Source organism: Molothrus ater, chromosome 19 (assembly GCF_012460135.2).
Source record: "Molothrus ater isolate BHLD 08-10-18 breed brown headed cowbird chromosome 19, BPBGC_Mater_1.1, whole genome shotgun sequence".
NCBI classification, from domain to species: domain Eukaryota; kingdom Metazoa; phylum Chordata; class Aves; order Passeriformes; family Icteridae; genus Molothrus; species Molothrus ater.
In genome coordinates, this window is record NC_050496.2 from 1,983,652 (window position 1) to 1,997,498 (window position 13,847).

A 13,847-nucleotide genomic window follows, 5' to 3' on the forward strand; every position below is an offset into this window, starting at 1 on the left:
TAGCCCTGCAGCAGCAAGCATGTCCCACTGTTCATCCTGGAGAAGGAAGCACAGGGGGATGAACTGGACTCAGCCAGGACAGCTCCAGGTGTAACACACAACACCTTTATTGAGATGGGTGTCAGAGCTCACTGTCAGCACTGCTGCAGCTGATCCCAGCTGTGCACACACAGCACAGCCTGAGCATCTGCAGCACAGATGGTCTCCTTAGGCTCAGCTTTCTCTCAGGATTACTTCAGCCTTTTAAAGCAAAGTTGGAAGACTGAATGAGGCTACAGGCTGGATATATTTTGCCAGACATCAGATCTTCCTGTAATGTTCACAGAAAATAAATAAATAGAGATGTGGCCGGCCAGGTACAACTCTGCATGCTTTAATGCTCAGTGAGAGAACAGCATTAGGGCTTTTCTTGAGCAATATTCGTTATATGGTTTGCATCTTTTCACAGTACCAATCCAATCTGAGAGAAAAGCATTAGGGCTTTTCTTGAGCAATATTTTTTATATGGTTTGCATCTTTTCACAGTACCAATCCAATCTGAGAGAACAGCATTAGGGCTTTTCTTGAGCAATATTTTTTATATGGTTTGCATCTTTTCACAGTAGCAATCCAGTCTGAGAGAACAGCATTAGGGCTTTTCTTGAGCAATATTTTTTATATGGTTTGCATCTTTTCACAGTACCAATCCAGTCTGAGAGAACAGCATTAGGGCTTTTTTTGAGCAATATTTTTTATATGGTTTGCATCCAGTAAACCATAGCAATACAGTAAATAGTAGCAATCCAGTCTGGACTGGGTGTTGGAAATCAACATTCTGCCTTCCAGTGTATTGATTTCAATTACTGACCTTCTCTATTCTCCAAATAGAAGTCAGGTGCTCTCTTACAGAACCATAATTTCTAAAATTCTGTATCCAAGAGAAAAACACCTGAGCTAAAGCAATAAGGATCAGCCATGCACAGCTTTCTAAAAGCAAACAGCTGAATCTCCTCCATTTTCATCTGAGTCCTTCCTGCAGAAGAACAATCTCTATTTGCCCAGTATTTCAGAAATGCATTACTCTGTTAAGAATTCTGCCCCTTCCCTTCAATACCATTTTATCTTCATAGACATAAGTAGTTCTAAAAGCAAACAGCTCAATCTCCTACATTTTTGTCCAAGTCCTTCCTGCAGCAGAACAGTCTCTTTGCCTGGTACTTTAGAAGTGCATAACTCTGTCAGGAATCCTGCCCCTTCCCTTCAAGACCATTTTATCTTCATAGACATGGACAGTTCCAAAGGCGTTGCTGTCAGGGGGGGTCTCGATGAGCCCCTCCAGGGTGAGGTGATGAACTCCGTGCAGGTCCTGGCAGTAGGCGCCGTCGTGCAGGTGCCCTGCGAGCACACAGACCACACACCTGTGTGTGTGTATCACTGACAGGGCAGCCTCGTAATTCCAGGCCAGGCAAACCCCATTGGAAGCATAGGGATGGATGGGCACGTGAGCTGCAGTCCAGAGGAAAAGAAATAAAGAGAGTTAAACTGTGATAAATCTGCCTCATTGCTGGGAAGTTCTGCCATCCCACTGAGTGTGGCATTCTTATTTTCTGAAAAATCCCTTCGCCCAGGATTTTCTCCTGGGAAGCTGAGAAGCCTCAGAGAAAAAGGAAAACAGTAATTATCTCATTTGCTTCTCCTGTGTTTTGCTCCTTTGGAATGTTTTTGGATATTCTTTACCAATGTGATTGTTTCATTAGTTTCATCTGAATTGTTTTGACTTATTGGCCAATCAGGGCCAAGCTGTGTCAAAACTCTGGAAGGAGTCCAGAGTTTGCATTATTATCTTTTTAGCCTTCTGTAAGTATCCTTGCTGTATTCTTTAGTATAGTTTAGTTTAGTATTCTTTTATATAAAATAATAAATTAGCCTTCTGAGAACGCGGAGTCAGATTCCTTCCTTCCTCCTGCCACAGGGCACCCTGCAAATACAGTAACTGAGTACAGAAAGCTCACCCCCAGAGCGAGGTGTGGTTGCTGTTCTGCTCTTTCAGGGGTTCCATCTGTACCTCACCAGACCAACTGCATGTTTTCTGCAGCTAACATACACAGGCTAGATAACTTTTTTTCCCTTGTATTTCCATGGGAGTTGTGCTGGTTTGGCATTAATTGATATTTGGCGAGGAGGGAAGAAGCCACCCACAGAAATGCGTGAAAGGAGCTGCTGAGAGCTTCCTCTGTACACCCCCCATCAAATACAGGGGTTGGAACCAGATTAGCTTTAAGCACCCTTCCAACACTAACCATTCTGACTGTCTATTTATCCCCCTCCATATCTACATACCCATAACTATAACTTTTTCTTGGTTTTCATCAGAGAACTTGAGGACTTCATCGAACCAGTCCAGCTGGGCTTGGCTAAATCCTCCATTAAATGCTACAAAATGAGGTTCCTTGAGCCCTGCAATGAAGAAGAAGGTTAGGCACAAATGCATACACACCCCCCATGGTTCCTCTATTTGCCTTACGCAAATCTGCTGATGGTTGGTTTACTCTCAGAACCTTTGGGAATTTTTGCACTTCCTGGATCAGAACTCCATTCCCCTTGCACAAAGAAGATTATGTGTTAGTGTTTTCGGGAGTTTGGGTCACACTGCCCAAACAGCATTTCCGCTGTTGGGTTTCCCCCCGGCATGGGGCAGGGTGGGCACAACTCGTTGCTCTGCACCGGCCGCCTCCCCGGTACTGCGGGGCACAGAGCAGGGCACAGCCCCAGCTGCGGGCTACGGGGGAGCATCTCCTGTGCCCGCACTGGCTGCAGGGAGCGGGCAGCAACGGGGCACACGCTTGGGAGCCCCTGGCATCCCTCTGTCAGCACCGGCAGCCCCGGACAGCGAAGCTTCGGCCGCCCGCGCCCCTGCCAAGCCGGAGGTACCTTGGGGGCTGTTGAGATCATCGTTGTGGTTCTTCTCCCGCAGCACCCGCAGGGACTCCTGGTAGTGGGGGCTGCCGGGGTCCCTGCCCAGGGTGCTGGTGTCGTAGCTGTCGAGCACGACGAGGCGGAGCCGCGGCGCCGGGCTGCAGTGATACGCGTGGCACTCCCTGTCCGGGGGCCCGTCCGAGCCCCCCGCGGGCCGGCTGTACAGCCCGGTGTGCACCAGCCGCGCCCGGCTGAAGTTGTAGAGCTCGTGGTTGCCCCACGCGTGGTGCACGGGCACCGAGAGCTGCCCCAGCACGTCCAGCACCTGCTGCAAGGCGCTCTCGGCCTCGCCGCGCCGGGCGTTCTGCCCGTCGATGCTATCGCCCAGCTGCAGCACGAAGTTTATCGGCGGGCTCTCGCCGGCCCACTCCCGCACCGCCTCCCGCAGCAAGCGCAGGCTGTGCCGGTAGTAGCGCCGCCGGCAGCCGCCGAAGTCGTGCCCGTCCTCCGCGTCGGCGAACTGGATGTCAGCGATGACCCCGAAGGCGAGGCGCGGCGCAGCCTGCATGGCGGCCTCGGGCGGGCCGGAAGGGGCGGCGCGGCCGGCGGGAACATGGCGGGGGCGGCGGGGCTGTGGCGGCTGCGGGCGGGCGCGGGGCTGTGGCCGCTGCCGGGCCCGGCCGTGCGGGGCTGGGCGGTGCTGCCCGCAGCCCGCAGCCGCCCGCTGTCACAGCAGCCGCCGGGCCGCGGGCCGCGGGTGAGTGAGTGAGTGAGTGAGTGAGGGAGGGAGGGACGGACGGAGGGAAGGACGGAGGGAGCGCGGGCCGGGCCGCTCCGTGCCCCGGGCAGTCACCAAACTCTTGTCCCCCGCAGCTCGTGTCGTGGAGGTCGCTGGCGGCCACCGTGGTGCTGGGCGGGGGGCTGCTGGCCGGCATGAAGCTGATGAAGCGGCACAAGGAGGAGAGTGAGTGCGGGGTGCGGGAGGAGCGCCGGGCTGTTGGATTGCGCTGTTTGCCTTTTGTCCGTTAAGATCGTGTGGGTAGCTAGGGCGGATTGGACCCGAACAGCCCGTCCAGGCACGGACTCTTACACCGGCTGTGTCGCGTTTCGTATTCAGATGAAGCGTTTGTCGTGTTTAGGTGATGCTGGTTTGGCGTTCAGATGTACTTTACCTGCCTGGGCATCGTCGCTGTACCGCTTTCCATGCGGCCTCTTCGTGCCTGGGTTTACGGAAGTGCCGCAGAAAATTTTCAAAAATTAAAAGCCATTCAAGGTTCAGCGTTTTAAAGCTCCTAGACTGGAATAGTTGTGTTTGGCCTGCCTGTGTTTACGGAAGTGCCATAGAAAATTTTCAAGAAAAGTAATTAAAAGTTCAGCGTTTTGAAGTTCCTATTTTTGAATAGTTGTGTTTGGCCGCACGCTGTGCCAGCCTGTGCAGCACAGGCACGGAGCTGGGTGTCGTGGGCTCGCCCATGAGCTTTGCCCTCTCCTGCAGCAACTGCCCACACATTTCCTTTTTATGCATTTACAGTTGAAAGCAGGGATATTGCAGCTTTTAGGGTATTGTTCAGTTTTCAATGGATGCTGGTTTCGCTGTTTCACAGCAGGCTAGGTATCTTGTCTTATTTTTTCCCTTTTTAAACAAAAATGCAGTTGGGTAACAATGAAAGATAATGTTTCAAAGGAATTTAGTGATAGATTTGATTTTGTCCAAAAGCAACGCTTTCTGGAAGGCACATGCACGTTGGGTGTCTGCATGACAGGCGTTGGTGGATCTTGACATGACCCTGAGCAGTGTCTGACTCAGCTCGCTTGGGAAGCATTGTGCCTTGTGGCATGGGTGTGTTTGATTCCCACTTGTGTTTTGTAGAACTGGAGAAGGAAAGAAACCGAGGCATTGGGAAGCCACTGCTGGGAGGGCCCTTCTCCCTCGTCAGCCATGAGGGACAGCCCAGGACCAGCAAGGACTACATTGGCCAGTGGGTGCTGATCTACTTTGGCTTCACTCACTGCCCTGACATCTGTCCTGATGAGCTGGAGAAAATGATTGCAGTGGTGGATGAAATTGGTAAGGGAATTCTGGGTCTGGAAGCACAGACACAGAGAATTGCATCTCACGGCACTTGCTTCCTTCACAAATTACACAAATAAAACTGCACAAAGTGGTCTAGTCACTTGGGGTGGGCTTGGATTGATGTTACATGGCTATGAGCTTGTTTGAAGGAAGATGAGAGATGGTTTTCTAAAATAAATAATAACTGTTAATATCACAGATCGAATTCCATCTTTGCCCAATCTGACCCCACTCTTCATCACCATCGATCCTGAGAGGGACAACCAAGAAGCCATTGCCAGATATGTTAAAGGTATTCCTGCTTTCTTCCTCTGTGTCTCATAGCTTGTAGTGCAGAATACTGAAAAAGGAGCCTCTTGAAGGGATTCTTTTCACCAAAATGTGTAAATGTCTTCTTTCTATCTAGAATTTTCTCCGAAGCTGGTGGGATTGACTGGTAGCAAGGCACAGATTGACCAAGTGGCTAAAGCATACCGTGTGTACTACAGCGAAGGGCCCAAGGATGAGGACAACGATTACATAGTGAGTAAAAGCAGCCTTTGCTTACTCAAAGACTGGATAAGAGCAGCATGTACATTTTAAAACCGGCTCTTGGATCTTTACTGAAGTCCCATGTACAGTGGCATGTTCACCTGTCAGAACCACAATGCCCTTCTACAAGCTCAGCATCTTACTGAGTGTGTTCTAAACAAGCCCAAAAATGCAGACAGTAGCACAGGAACTAGCAAGCCCGGCAATGGTTGAATTTCTTTCTGATCTGTAACATATTTGACTGGCTCTTTTCCTATGTGTTCCAAAGCTGCTGTGATTTCTCATTTCTAATGCAGCTGAATTCAGAGCATGGCTGTGTTTCAGTCCTGAGCAATCATGGCTTCCAGAGCCAGAACTCTGTCTCTTTGCTGAGAAAGATGTTGTCACGGTTAGGTGCAGACAGCACTTGCAGCGTTATTTAAATAAATTTGCAATGGAGTTGATTTTGATATAAATCAATTGGAATATCCGGGATGTGCCTGGGTGAGGACTGCTTCAGTGCACCGGCAGGGGGCGCCCCTGGCCCGCATTTCCCACCGCGGGTCCGGATCCCAATCCCGCATTTCCCTGTATCCCACTGCCGGTTTCAATCCCAATCCCGCATTTCCCTGTATCCCGCTGCCGGTTTCAATCCCAATCCCGCATTTCCCTGTATCCCACTGCCGGTCCCGATCCCAAATCCCAATCCCGCATTTCCTTGTATCCCACTGCCGGTCCCGATCCCAAATCCCAATCCCGCATTTCCCTGTATCCCACTGCCGGTCCCGATCCCAAATCCCAATCCCGCATTTCCCTGTATCCCACTGCTGGTCCCGATCCCAAATCCCAATCCCGCATTTCCCTGTATCCCACTGCCGGTCCCGATCCCAAATCCCAATCCCGCATTTCCCTGTATCCCACTGCTGGTCCCGATCCCAAATCCCAATCCCGCATTTCCCTGTATCCCACTGCCGGTCCCGATCCCAAATCCCAATCCCGCATTTCCCTGTCTCTCACTGCCGGTCCCGATCCCAAATCCCAATCCCGCATTTCCTTGTATCCCACTGCCGGTCCCGATCCCAAATCCCAATCCCTCATTTCCCTGTATCCCACTGCCGGTCTGGATGCCAATCCCAATCTCACATTTCCCTGGATCCCACAGCTGGTCCCGATCCCAGATCCCAATCCTGCATTTCCCTGTGGCCCTGCTCCTGATCCCGCATTTCCCTGTATCCCACTGCTGGTCCCAATTCAATCCTGCATTTCCCTGTATCCCACTGCCGGTCCCAATCCAATCCTGCATTTCCCTGTATCCCACTGCCGGTCCCAATCCAATCCTGAATTTCCCTGTATCCCACTGCCGGTCCCAATCCAATCCTGCATTTCCCTGTATCCCACTGCTGGTCCCAATCCAATCCTGCATTTCCCTGTATCCCACTGCCTGCCACGCTCCCGATCCCGCATTTCTCTGTGTTCCCACTGCCTGCCCCGATCCCTGTCCCTGATTTCCCCTCTGAGCTGGTGCCCTGTGCTGTTGTGCTCTCTGACCACGCTGTGCTCTCCTGCAGGTGGATCACACAATAATCATGTACCTCCTCGGCCCCGATGGTGACTTTGTGGATTACTATGGCCAGAATAAGAAGAGTGCTGAGATTTCCTCTTCTATTGCTGCACACATGAGAAAATACAGATCCTAAAACAGGTGGTTCTCAAAGATTGCTGTGAATGTCACCTGTGGGTTTGGCTGTGATTGGACACTGGAGTTAAAGCAGAAGCACACAACTGTAACATCCCATCAAGCAGCTCTCTTTCTTCCAAATAAGAAAGACAATCAAGTTTCTGCAAATTCCTATTACCAAAAATCTCTACAGAGCCTTCCCCATGGATATCATTTCCAACAAGATCTTGGGTACAGAATAAAACTTGGGACTTCTCTGAAACAATGCTGGGAGCAAAGGATGGAAAGCACTTTTCACTTGGGAAGAACGTGTGTGTTGCTGGGAAGATATTGCTGGTAAAAAAAAACCTGCTGGTCTGGCAAGGACAGCAGTGACTGCAGGAGGATGACTTGATGCAAAGCCATTACTGGATGGGGCCATGGCGTTCTCAGAGGAGCTCTGCCCTCTGGTTTCTCTGCACTCTTTTGCCTTCTAGGAGAGGCAGCTGCACTGTTAGAAGCAGGGGAGCCTTAAGAGTGCTTCTTTATCCAGGTTAAGAAGGCGAAGAGCACTGAAAGCACCAGCTGCTTCCATGCATGGGACCAGCCCTGGAACAAGCCTGATCATTTCATCTGAGGGCAGAAATGAAATGTATTTTTCTGGTGGTTTTTCTAGGTGAACACCGTTCACTTATAAGGAGAAGAGAATTGGGATGCAAATAGTTTTTTTCTTCTGGTGCAGATGATGGTGTGTGTAGTTGCTCTGCTTGTGCTAGGGGAAGTGGGGAGGGTGAAGGGGGGCTGTGTCCATGCACAGGACTGGCAATCAGATACATTTTATGCAGTGCAGCATTTGAAAATAAAGATTGATTTGTATCGGAAATATATCTTTTTTGTTTCCTTAGGTTTGACTAGAATGTCATCAGAACTTTGTATACCGGTCAAACTTCATATTCTTACTCTGCTTTCCTTTTTTGAAAGCAGTATTTATTTCTAGTCATGCACATCAGGAGCTGAATGTGCTTTTTTAAGCTGAACCTCAGAGAAGGGCCCACAGGAGATGAGGCAGAGCAGTTCTTGGTGTGAGTTCCAGAGGCTCTTGGACTGACACAGGTGTTCCTGCAGGTAGCACTGGGGTTCTTCTGAGTGTGGGGGTTGGAAGAGAGCATTCCCATCCAAGGGAGGGTGCAAAGCCTGTGGAAAATTTCTGCCTTTGCAAAATTGTGAGAACAAGTAAACTTCACCTGTTTCAGAGCAGTGACATCTCATGAATTTTTGCTTCTATTGCATACTTGCTCTCTTCCATGGGCTTTACCTTCAGGCCTGTATTTATTTGATCCCTTGTGATTTGTTTGTGCTTGTGGAGTCCTCAGGGCCCATCTCTGCCCCATCTCTTACCAACCTGTGGCTGTGCCCTGCACAACAGACTTTGTCTGCCCTTCTCAAGGTCTCTGCTGTCACATCAGGCCTGTATTTTAAATATTGCAGCAGTGTGCTAGGGCCACATACCTTTTCTGCACAGAGGACAGTCTGGAAAAACCATGATTGTATGAAGCAATGGTAAGTAAAAATAAAACAAATCAGTTAGAAGCACCTGCTCAGAAGAAAGAATTGGTGTTACAGCTGAGCCAAGTTAAAGCAGAATTTGGACAAGGCAAACCTCTGTCCTGAGGCTTTGCAAAATCAGCACATGACCTGGGAAGAGTCACCTGTTACTCTGATTTCTCTAAAGCTCATTTGCAGCTGACTGGTACCACAGGGACAAATACAGGATTCCTGGCTTCTCCCAAACGTTTTGGCAGCACTGTTGTGTCCTTTACCTTGTTTTTCTGTGTCCTGAAAGGCAGAACCAGCTGACCCAGGAAGATTATGGCAGACTGGGGGGAGTGTGGCAAAGGCCCAGGAAGGTTTCAGATGGAGTGACATGTCCCTTGCCTCGTGGCCATGGGAGCAACTGATGTCCTGCTTTTGTCAGCCTCCCAGTTTGACCTTGCCCATCACTTTCCCCTTGGCTTTTCCAGGAGGGAAGCTTTCTTTGGAAGTGAGGAGTTTTATTTTTGTTCTTGTGGTCGGTTGTGGGGTTTTGCTGTTCTTTGACATTTGTTTTTTTTTTCTTTATTTGGTTTATTAAAAATCAAAAAATGTTGTTTAGGGAACTATTAGGATTTCCTTGCCCTGTTCAGTGGCAGCAGGGAGCACAGATGAGTTTTCTGTGTGTTTAGGAGGCCCAAGGGTTGTGCTAAGTGCTCCCTGGGAGGAGGCAGAGCTGGGAGGGGAGGGGAAGGGAATGTGCTGGGGGTGCTTGGAGATGCTCTGTCAGTGGATATTCAGTATTTTTCCAGTCCAGCATTAGAAATGAAGCAAACTGTACTCATAGCCAAATTCCCTGTGTCCCCAAGTGCAGTGCCCAGCCCAGGGAGGGAGCTCAGCTCTGGCAGGGAAGGTTTGTGACAGGGCTCCTCTCCTGGGGCTGAGCAGGGCCAGGTGGGTCTCCGGAAGCTGCACCAGGTTTCATTTGGGAAAGCAGATTTGTCAGAGCCTGGGGCTGTGCGTGGTGAACCTGTGTTCCCCAAGGCCAGCAGGGACCCCTGGGTACCCCAGGGACAGGGGGAGGGCAGAGCACAGTCCTGGCAAGGGCCAACCCACAGAGCTTTGCTGTGTGTGCCCACACAGCCCTGGCCTGGCAATGCCAGTGGAAAACAGCATCTCTGAGGGGCTGCTGCCATCCCAGCCTGGGGACCAGTGACAAGATGTCTGAGGAATGAGGATTGGCTCCGTTTGCCTTCCCAAGGAAGGCAGCACATTCCTCATGTGCTGCCAGCATAGCCCATGGAGGAGCTCAGCTGATGAGTGACACTTGAGCCACACGGGTGAAGCTTGGCTGCTTGGAGTGTTCTCAGCACCAGCACAGGCAGAATCAGGGCCTGAAGAGGTGCAGGGACTGTGACCTTGAACAACTGCAAAAGCCCTGTGTTGCATTTTCAGTCCAGATGATGGAAAGGCTCAGATAAGAAGGACTCTCAGGAGTCTGCAGTCCAACCTCCTGCTGCAGTCACCCAGAGCCTCTTCATCCTTGTTCACAGCCTGAGGAAGAAAGCAAGTCTTCCTCATCTCCAGCTTGGGTCAAGGTTATGTGTGGACGGAAATGCTGTTGCTGTTTCTCCCCTTCTGCAGTGCCTTTGAAGATATCTACATTTTCTGAGCCTTTTCTCACTTGGTCAGACTTGCCTGGTCCCAGCACCGACCCAGTGTTTCTAAGATGTGCTTCCATCAGCCCCCAGCCAGGATCTGGGGTGCATGAAGGCTCTCACATGGCCTTCAGTGAACTGCACGATGGAGCTGGAGGCTGAGAATTGAGTTGGGCTCTTCACCAGCTCCCTGCAAATCAGTGTGTGTTTTCAGTCAGGTGGAACAAGCGCAGAGTGCTGAGGAGTCAGAGCTGGGAGCAGCCTGCCCCGATGCCCTGAGGTTGCTGATTGCAACCAAGGCTTTCCAGCCGTGCTGCTGAAGCAGGGGATTCACCTGGAGCCTGCAGGAGCTGTGGCTCCAGCAGGGTGAGCTGGGGCTGCCGAGGAGCTCCCCAGCCCTGGGGCAGTGGGTCTGTGCTCAGTGAAGCAGATGTGCTGGTCTGTGCTGCAGGGGGAATGGTCACAGGCCTTACTTTGGATGTGACTGACAAGTCCCTGTTTTACTGGTCTGCTCTTAGGTTTGGTGGCCTAAAAGCAAAGGCAAAGAGCTAATTGCCTCCTAGAGGAGAATTTTAAAGTTTGGTTTGGTTCAATTGGAAACTGATGTTTTTTAAAGGAAGTTATACTGGTGGTGGAGTGTCTAGCCCCTGACTTCTAGCAGTTGTGCATGTTGCTGTGAAGACTTGTGCTGGGGAGACCTGGGCAGGAATGATTGCACCTGTCTCTGTGCAGGAGCCAAGTCATTCCATGTTTTAAGCTGTGTATTACTAGTTTAATAAAGCAGGTTCCTTCTGCGTGCCAGGGAACTTACTCAGCTGCAGCTTACAAAACCTTCTTGTTCTCCCAAAGTTCTTTGTGCAAAAATAGATAGACACCAACCAGTAAATCCACCTTTAATTTGCAGGGGTATATTGAGCTTTGAGTGTGGCCTTTTCTGAATGAAGGGCAGCAATAAAAGCTCCCTGGCAGCCCCAGGATGGGATGAGAGAGCCTTGCAAGGCAATGTGGCTCGTGGTGACAGCACCCTCGTGACCTTCACCTCAGGCCAGCTCTGTGTGTGCAGTGATGCTGGCAGCACAGAGCAGCAGAGGTACCTGCAGCTGCCATGGATCATTGCTCAGTGCCACTTGTTTTCCTGCACTCTGCTCCCACCTGGACACCTGAACCAGCAGGAGAAAACCAGGAGAGGCTCTCGCTGCCTGAGGGTTCTCTCTGCTCTGCCTGCACAGCTGGGTGTGGGGATTTAGCCAGCAGTGTGGCCAAGAAGGCCAATGAGAGCTGGGTCTGTAGCAGCAGCCATGGCGTGGCCAGCAGGAGCAGGAGAGTGACCACCCAGTGCTGGGCACTGCTGAGGCACCTGAGTGCTCTGTCCAGCTCTGGGCCCCCCATGACAACGGAGACTGGAGGGGCTGGAGCGTGTCCAGAGAAGGGGATGGAGCTGGGGAAGAGTCTGGAGCACCAGGAGGGGCTGAGGGAGCTGGGAAGGGGCTCAGCCTGGAGAAAAGGAGGCTTGGGGGGCCCTTGTGGCTCTGCACAGCTCCTGACAGGAGGGCACAGCCCCAGGTCGGGCTCTGCTCCAGGGAACAGGGACAGGAGCAGAGGGAACAGCCTCAGGCTGGGCCAGGGCAGGCTCAGGGTGGGCACCAGGAGGGAATTCTTCTCTGAAAGGGTGGTCAAACACTGGCACAGCTGCCCAGGGAGTCCCCATCCCTGGAGGTGTCCAAGGAAGGGCTGGAGGTGGCACTCAGAGCTCTGGGCTGGCTGACAAGGTGGGCATTGGTCAGAAGTGGACTTGATCTTGGAGGTCTTTTCCAACCCCAATGATTGTGTGGGTGAGGTTCAGTCCGTCCATTCCTCTTGCCTTGAGCATGCCTGGGAGCAGGAAATGTCCTTTCTGAATTACAGTGGCAATCTGGTGTCAGGACAAAGCCCCAGCCTGCTCACTGGCCTGGTGTGCCTCAGCTTTTTGCTCACAGCACATCCCCTGTGCTGAGTTCAAAGGGCTGATCACAAGGGATGTGTGCTAAAATAAGCTTTTCCTTCATCCCCCGGGCTTAGGGGGATTCTAGGAATTCATGGTTCATGAGATATGTGGCCGTGGAGTCCATTTTTAGTGACCTTAAATGAAATTAAGGGCAACATGAAACATGTTTTTCAAAACTCCAGGGACAGTGACTCTGCTGCAAGCCCACAGGCTGGGCTCCCCTCGGGCCAACACAAACAGGGTCAGCCCCTGTCCCAAAGGGGTGACATCCCCCGGGCTGTGCCAGCAGCTGCAGGTGCCCCAGGGTGCTCCAGCTCAGAGTGGGGCTGTGGGAGGTGGCAGGAGCTGTTTGGGAGGGTGGAGGGGGCTCCTGGCTTCACACAAGGCTTGTTGGCTTTGTTCTGCTGAGGGAAGGCTGGTCCTGCAGCCTTGGGTGGTGTCCATGCAGGGCAGAGAGCAAACAGGGCTTGCTCAACAGTGACAGATGACCTGAACAGTGAGAATAGCTCGGGATGGAGGAGACCCTTCCTCTCCTGCACCAGGAGCTCACTCCAGCCGTGTGTGAAGGCTCCCTCTGTTCTGCCAAGTGCTGCCCTGCCAGCCATTGCCTGGCTGCTCTGTACCAGCCAAGCAGCGTGTTTGGGACTGGGAGACCTCCATCTAAAGCCCACCTTCCCAGTATCCTTCTGTGGAATTGCAGTCACACTTGTCTGAGAACCTCCTTAGCATGGTGTAATGGGGCTTCTGCAGCTCCTCTTGGCAGCAAGGGCAGTGAACGTTGTGGGCAGCCAAAGCTGTATTCAAAGCTTAACTTGTGCAGTGTATTCATGATTTGAATTCATGAACTGTCCATCCCTGACCAGATTTGGGTGTTGTTCTTTCTGGTTAGTCTCTAATTTGCCATGTTTGTCACACTGAATTTCAGTCATGGCCTCTCATCCTGTCCTCCCTGAGCCATGCAGTGGTGTCAGCCACAAGAATTGCCATAACTGATCCTGATGAATCCTCATCCTCTTTTTCCTTCCTGTGGCCTTGCTCTCCACCCCACACAGAGCTGGTTTGGGTTCCTTCACCACTGTGCAGCTCTGCCCCGGCACTCTGCGAGCAGGAGCAGTGGGGCTGGTCCCTTCTGGGCTATCATTTGTTTGACATTCTGGTGAGAGTGAAGTGCTGGCTGTGGTTGTAACTGACAGGAGAGCACGTTCCCAGTAAAGGAAACTTCCACCAAAGAAAAGCCTACAAAATCCCAGAGTTACTAAAATTGGGAGAGAAGAGCAGGTCCTTTCTTTACACACTGTATATGGCAAAAAATGAACATGAATTGGTGAGCAGGCGGGAGTGTCGATCCCTTCCTTCCAAATATAGGGATGGGGCTGAACCAGGGGGACTAAGCTGAGCCTATAAAGGCTCAGGGAGAAAGCCCTTGGTGGCTCCTGATGTCCTGGCCAAGCTGTGACTGACGTGCAGAGGGACAGAAGGCTCCTACCCCAGGTCCTGCTCCCCATGCTTGCAGCCTCACAGGGCTGTAGTACTGTGGTG

General features: G+C 51.6%; 2 protein-coding genes across 2 annotated transcripts; one reads left to right on the plus strand and one right to left on the minus strand.

The window, feature by feature from the left end:
• Positions 1-83: 83 nt before the first annotated feature.
• ADPRM (ADP-ribose/CDP-alcohol diphosphatase, manganese dependent) lies at positions 84-3,469 on the minus strand. Its single transcript, XM_036394722.1, has 3 exons — positions 2,911-3,469; positions 2,320-2,436; positions 84-1,485 (listed from the first exon to the last, which is right to left on the minus strand). The coding sequence occupies exons 1-3, from the start codon at positions 3,461-3,463 to the stop codon at positions 1,199-1,201; spliced, it is 957 nt and encodes a 318-aa protein (XP_036250615.1). The 5' UTR covers positions 3,464-3,469; the 3' UTR covers positions 84-1,198.
• Positions 3,470-3,508: 39 nt separating this feature from the next.
• On the plus strand, positions 3,509-8,019 carry LOC118693916 (protein SCO1 homolog, mitochondrial). The gene is made up of 6 exons (XM_036394817.2): positions 3,509-3,652; positions 3,769-3,859; positions 4,766-4,963; positions 5,169-5,261; positions 5,376-5,491; positions 7,048-8,019. The coding sequence occupies exons 1-6, from the start codon at positions 3,509-3,511 to the stop codon at positions 7,174-7,176; spliced, it is 771 nt and encodes a 256-aa protein (XP_036250710.2). The 3' UTR covers positions 7,177-8,019.
• The last annotated feature ends 5,828 nt before the right edge of the window (positions 8,020-13,847 follow it).